At 41.5% G+C, this 5,438-nt stretch overlaps 1 protein-coding gene across 1 annotated transcript; it reads left to right on the top strand.

Moving 5' to 3' along the window:
- LOC127510403 (uncharacterized protein K02A2.6-like) lies at positions 1-5,438 on the top strand. Its single transcript, XM_051889900.1, has 2 exons — positions 1-3,788; positions 5,297-5,438. The coding sequence occupies exons 1-2, from the start codon at positions 2,924-2,926 to the stop codon at positions 5,377-5,379; spliced, it is 948 nt and encodes a 315-aa protein (XP_051745860.1). The 5' UTR covers positions 1-2,923; the 3' UTR covers positions 5,380-5,438.

Consider the following 5,438-nt stretch of genomic DNA (forward strand, 5'->3'; position numbering starts at 1 on the left):
TGTATTCAGTGTGACACTGATGGTACAGGCTGGGTTTGTTGTGTTTAATAAAGTTAAGTGTACGCAACTAGATTGGCGTTAACCGTCCATTTTATTTATAATAGAGGATAGAATGAAACATGGTGGCAGACTCAACTAATCTGGCGAAATCATGGAAATTGTGGGAAGAAGAGTTCACGCTGTATATGGATCTTACTTTAGCGGACGCTGGCGAAGCCATGAAGCTGAAAGTTTTCAGTTATCTCATTGAGGAGTCGGGAAGAGAGCTGTGCGAGACCCTGATCCCCACCTCGTCACCAGATCGGACAGTAAGCAGATTAATAAGTGCACTGGATTTTGTCAGAAATCAGGGCTCTGATGAGAACATTGACAAAATATGAAACGGACTTAAGAATGCTCGCCAGTACGTGCAATTCCGGCCAGATCAAAGACTCTCTGATCCGCGATAGAATTGTTTGCGGCATATCCAGCTCTGTTTTGAGAGAGAGACTTTTAAGGGAGCAGGATTTGACTTTGGAAAAATGTGTGCAAATCTGCAGAACAGCAGAGCTGTCGCGGAAAAACAACAGAACGATTGAAGGACGAGTGACAGAGGAAGTGCACGCTGTAAAACAAGCTGTGAGAAAAGATAAAAGAGCACTGTAAACTGCAAGTTCTGCGGGAAAATGCATGAGAGAAATAAACAGAAATGTCCTACATATGGGGAAAAAAATGTGGAAAAGACAATCATTTTGCCATAATGTGCACAGAAAGAAAAAACAGTGTATACTATTACTGAGTCAGATGATAAAAGTTATGAGGACATCTTGTGTGTAACAGTACAGACAGTGAACACTGTGATGAAGGAGAAACAGAGGCCGCCCTCAAAACTCTTTGCTGCCATGCTCCCGGGAAAAGAACAGGTAAAGTTTCAGTTAGATTGTGGAGCCTACTGTAACATTATACCTGTCAACCTGTTAAACCCAGCCACACAAATTGAAAAGACTGAGCAGGTGCTGGTGATGTACAATAAAAGCACACTGCAGCCATTGGGGAAATGTAAAGTTAAACTGAGAAATCCTAGAAACAAGAAACTGTAGTGATTAGAATTCATGGTTGTAAATGAGGAGTCCGCAGTGCTGCTACTGGGCAGCAGGGCAGTACAAGCCATGAATCTAGTGAAAGTTCATTATGAAAACATCATGGCTATGGATAGCATTGTCACCAAAGAGACCGGGAAAGATGAAATGTGGAGCATGAATAATATCACAAACTATGCTGATGTGTTCCAGGGAGACGGATGTCTGGAGGGTGCGTATAAAATAGAAGCAGACCCACAATAACTCCAGTGAAACTGCCAAAGAGACGGGTCCCTGTGGCGATGATGGCGCCACTTAAAGCAGAGCTGAGTGATCTTCAATGAAGAGGGATCATCACACCAGTAGACTGTAGCACAGAGTGGATTAGCAGTCTTGTTATTGTTAAGAAGCCATCAGGAAACCTCAGGATATACATAGATCCAAGACCACTCAACAGAGCTCTGAAAAGATGCCACTTTCTTCTGCTGACAATAGATGAAATGCTGCCAGACTTGTCGAAGGCAAAAGTTTTCACTGTGTGTGACATCAAAAATGGATTTTGGCATGTGACCCTGGATGAGGAATCGAGTTACATGACCACATTTGCCACACCGTATGGCAGATACAGATGGCTGAGGATGCCGATGGGCATCAGCCCCGCACCAGAGGTGTTTCAAAGAAAACTCAGTCAAGCTCTAGAAGGATTGTGAGGTATATATGTCATAGCTGATGACATCCTCATCACAGGAGAGGGCGAGACATTAGAATTAGCAAACCAAGACCATGACGACAAACTGAGAGCACTGTTGAATAGATGTAAAAGAAAAGAACATCAAACTGAATGCAGAGAAGTTTCCATACATCGGACATTAACTTACCGCAGATGGGCTCAGAGTGGATCCTGAGAAGGCACGAGCGGTCAGAGACATGCCACGTCCAACAGATGTCAAGGGTGTCCAAAGGCTCCTGGGCATGGTAAACTATCTCTCGAAATTCTGTGACCACCTGTCAGATGGCTGTGAGATACTGAGGCAGCTAACTCATAAAGGCAGTATCTGGGAATGGTCAGATGCGCATGAACAATCATTCACACGGCTCAAAGATGCCATCACCAAAGCCCCAATTCTCAAATATTACAACCCAGATGAACCACTGACACTTCAGCGTGATGCATCAGAGACTGGGTTAGGGGCCGCTTTACTTCAGGAGGGGGCGCCAGTTGCTTGTGGAAGTCAGGCATTGACTCAGACAGAGAGGGGTTATGCCCAGATAGAGAAAGAATGTTTGGCCATTGTCTTCGGTATGGAAAAATATGGGCGCAAAGTAACTGTACACTCTGACCATAAGCCACTGGAAAACATAGTAAGAAAACCCCTGCTGAACACCCCAAAATGCCTGCAAAGAATGTTACTTAGACGACAGAGATATGACATTGAAGTCAATTATATCCCAGGGAAGGACATGTTGCTAGCTGACACGCTGAGCCGCTCATACTTACCTGAACATGCATCAGAGAGTTCAGTAGAAGTGGAGATTGAAAGCATAAACACGGTCCAGCATGTACATATAGCAGAAGAAAGACTCCAGGCCATCAGAGAGGAAACAAGTAAAGACAGAAAATTGCAAACACTGATCAGATTCATCCAGGAAGGTTGGCTAGTGAACAAAAAGACTTGCCAAATGACATTGCACATTACAACTCTTTTCAGGAGGAACTGAGTGTGCAGAGTGGAATTGTCTTCAGGGGGGAGAGAGTTGTAAGCCCCGACGCACTCAGAGGTGACATTGTTCAGCGCATTCACTCCTCACATTTGGGCATATAGGGATGCCTAAGAAGGGCATGAGAATGTGTTTATTGGTTGGGGATGAATGATCAGATGAAGACATTCATAGAAAAATGTGACATCTGCAGATCTATGGATGTGAAACAGCAGAAGGAGACTCTGTGGTCTCACAAACTACCAAGTAACCCATGGTCTAAGGTGGGGACAGATATATTCACTTTAGACAACAGAAACTACCTGATCACTGTTGATTACCTCTCTAATTTCTGGGAGCTGGACTACTTACCTGACACACGATCCACGACTGTCATCCATAAGCTGAAAGCCCATTTCGCAAGACACGGTATCCCAGATGTTTTTATCTCGGATAACGGCCCACAATACACATCAGAAGATTTCAAAAGGTTCAGTAGACAGTGGGAATTTAAACACAAGACATCCTCACCGGCCTACCCACAAAGCAACGGGATGGCAGAATCAGCGGTAAAGACTGCAAAACAGCTGTTGAAAAAAGCAAAAGCTGATGGGAAGGATCCATACCTCGCCATGCTTGATCAGAGAAACACACCATCGCAAGGGATCAAAGCAAGCCCAACACAGCGGTTGTTCAGTAGGAGAACCAGAACTCTGATGCCCATGCATGACAACCTGCTACAACCAAAGGTAATTCACACTCGACAAGAACAGATTGAAAACAAGAACCGTCAGGCTGCATATTATAACAGACATGCAAAAGATCTAGATCCTCTAAAACAAGGAGACAGAGTCCGTGTCCAGCCAGAGGAACATAACAAAACATGGAGAAAAGCGACAGTTGTGAAACCTGTGGACTACAGGTCTTATGACGTCCAGCTCGACTCAGGGAACATTCTGAGGAGAAACCGCCGACACCTCAGGAGGGACAGAACCACAGTAGTGGAAAACAGAGACTTGTCAGCCTGCAGAGGTGAAGAGACAGTGTGACAGGCTCAAAACCAAGCACAGACACTCCTGTTGTTTCTGTTACAAAGTCTGGAAGAAAAGCGATTAGACCTCACTACCTTAAAGACTATGTACAGTAACCCACTAATACTTACCTCCATGCTCCGGGAAATTTAGTTGGTATATTTGTTCAAAAAAAGAAGGAAAAGATAAACAGTAAAGACAACATTTTATTGTGTTATAAGATTAATTGAAGGGAATATGTATTAGAATGCATTAAGAAGACATTTACAAATACCGCCTTACAGTTCTGAGTTACATTTCATGAAGTTCTTACGTGATCAAATTGTCTTTCAGGTTGAAAGTTACTTTGAAAAAAAAAAGAAAGGATGTTGGGATGGTTGTTGTTGCAGCACGGACTGTATTCAGTGTGACGCCAGTCGTCTTATGTTGTTTATATCTGATAGTACAGGCCGGGTTTGTTGTGTTTAATAAAGTTAAGTGTACGCAACTAGATAACCGTCTATTCTATTTTATTTATAATAGAGGGTAGATTGAAACAGAGAGAGCGCGCGAGCAGAGTGCGCGGTCACAGAGGAGGAGGAGCTTGTTCAGCTCGCAGTCAGAACATGATGTTTCTATGGTGACAGACGCTGCGCATCCTCGATCCTTGTAACACATCTTAGAAGTTTTTTTTTTTTATTCTGTTCATTGGTGAAACTTTTTTTTTATGCTGAAAATATATTTTACTAATACGAAGAACAAACCTGCATCTATATTGAGTTTTTTTTTTTGTTATGTAATACTAAATGTTTCCATTTTTCTTCTAATAGAATGAAACATCAAACTCATATGAAAAGTCTAAATATTCAAGATTACAGGGCAAATTAAAGTTTGTCCGTGAAAAACCTGATATTAAAATCACTCTTGCTAAAGATTATATTCTGTCCCTCTGTGCATAGACTATAGTCTGTTACAACAGCAGATAAAGTGTAAAATTAATGTGCAGGAAAATGAGCTCTACATGAAACAAGTTACTTATAAGTGTTGCTATAAGAGAAGAAAAACCATTGATTTCTGTCCTGAAACATGTTCACAGCTCCTTCATGCTCAACACAGGGACAGACCCTTGTAGTCTTCAATAAGAGGTGTTTTGCTGCCATCTGCTGGACAAATACAGCATTGCAGCATTAAACATGTTTATTGCTGTTATTTATTATTCTCTAAGGTTTCCTTATTTATGTACATGATATTTAATTTATTTAATAAAAAAAAAACACATCTGAAATATAGTTTATACTATGGTGTAATCAAATTTTATTTTTAGAATAAAAAACAAAGCAGTAAAATCCATGTATAGAAATATTATCCATAATTTATCCAGAAACAGTAAGATTAAAATGCTACAGTTTTCCCCCCCAAATAATTAATGAAAATACTTCTACTTCTACTAAGTTTTTAACTAAGTTACAAGTGTTTGAAGTGATCAGACTTACAGAAACCAGTCATCAGTGTTGTATGTTGTGTGTGCAGATCCAGGCTTTGATGCTGAATATAACCTGCAGTGTTTCTCTATCAATCTCTTTAAGTTTAGTGTGACTTTATCTCCACGCTGACATATGACTGACACGAGTCTGTCCTCAGTGAAGTGTCTCTTCACGCTGGAGGAGGAGTC

This window comes from Ctenopharyngodon idella, chromosome 4 (genome assembly GCF_019924925.1).
Source record: "Ctenopharyngodon idella isolate HZGC_01 chromosome 4, HZGC01, whole genome shotgun sequence".
In the NCBI taxonomy this organism is placed as follows: domain Eukaryota; kingdom Metazoa; phylum Chordata; class Actinopteri; order Cypriniformes; family Xenocyprididae; genus Ctenopharyngodon; species Ctenopharyngodon idella.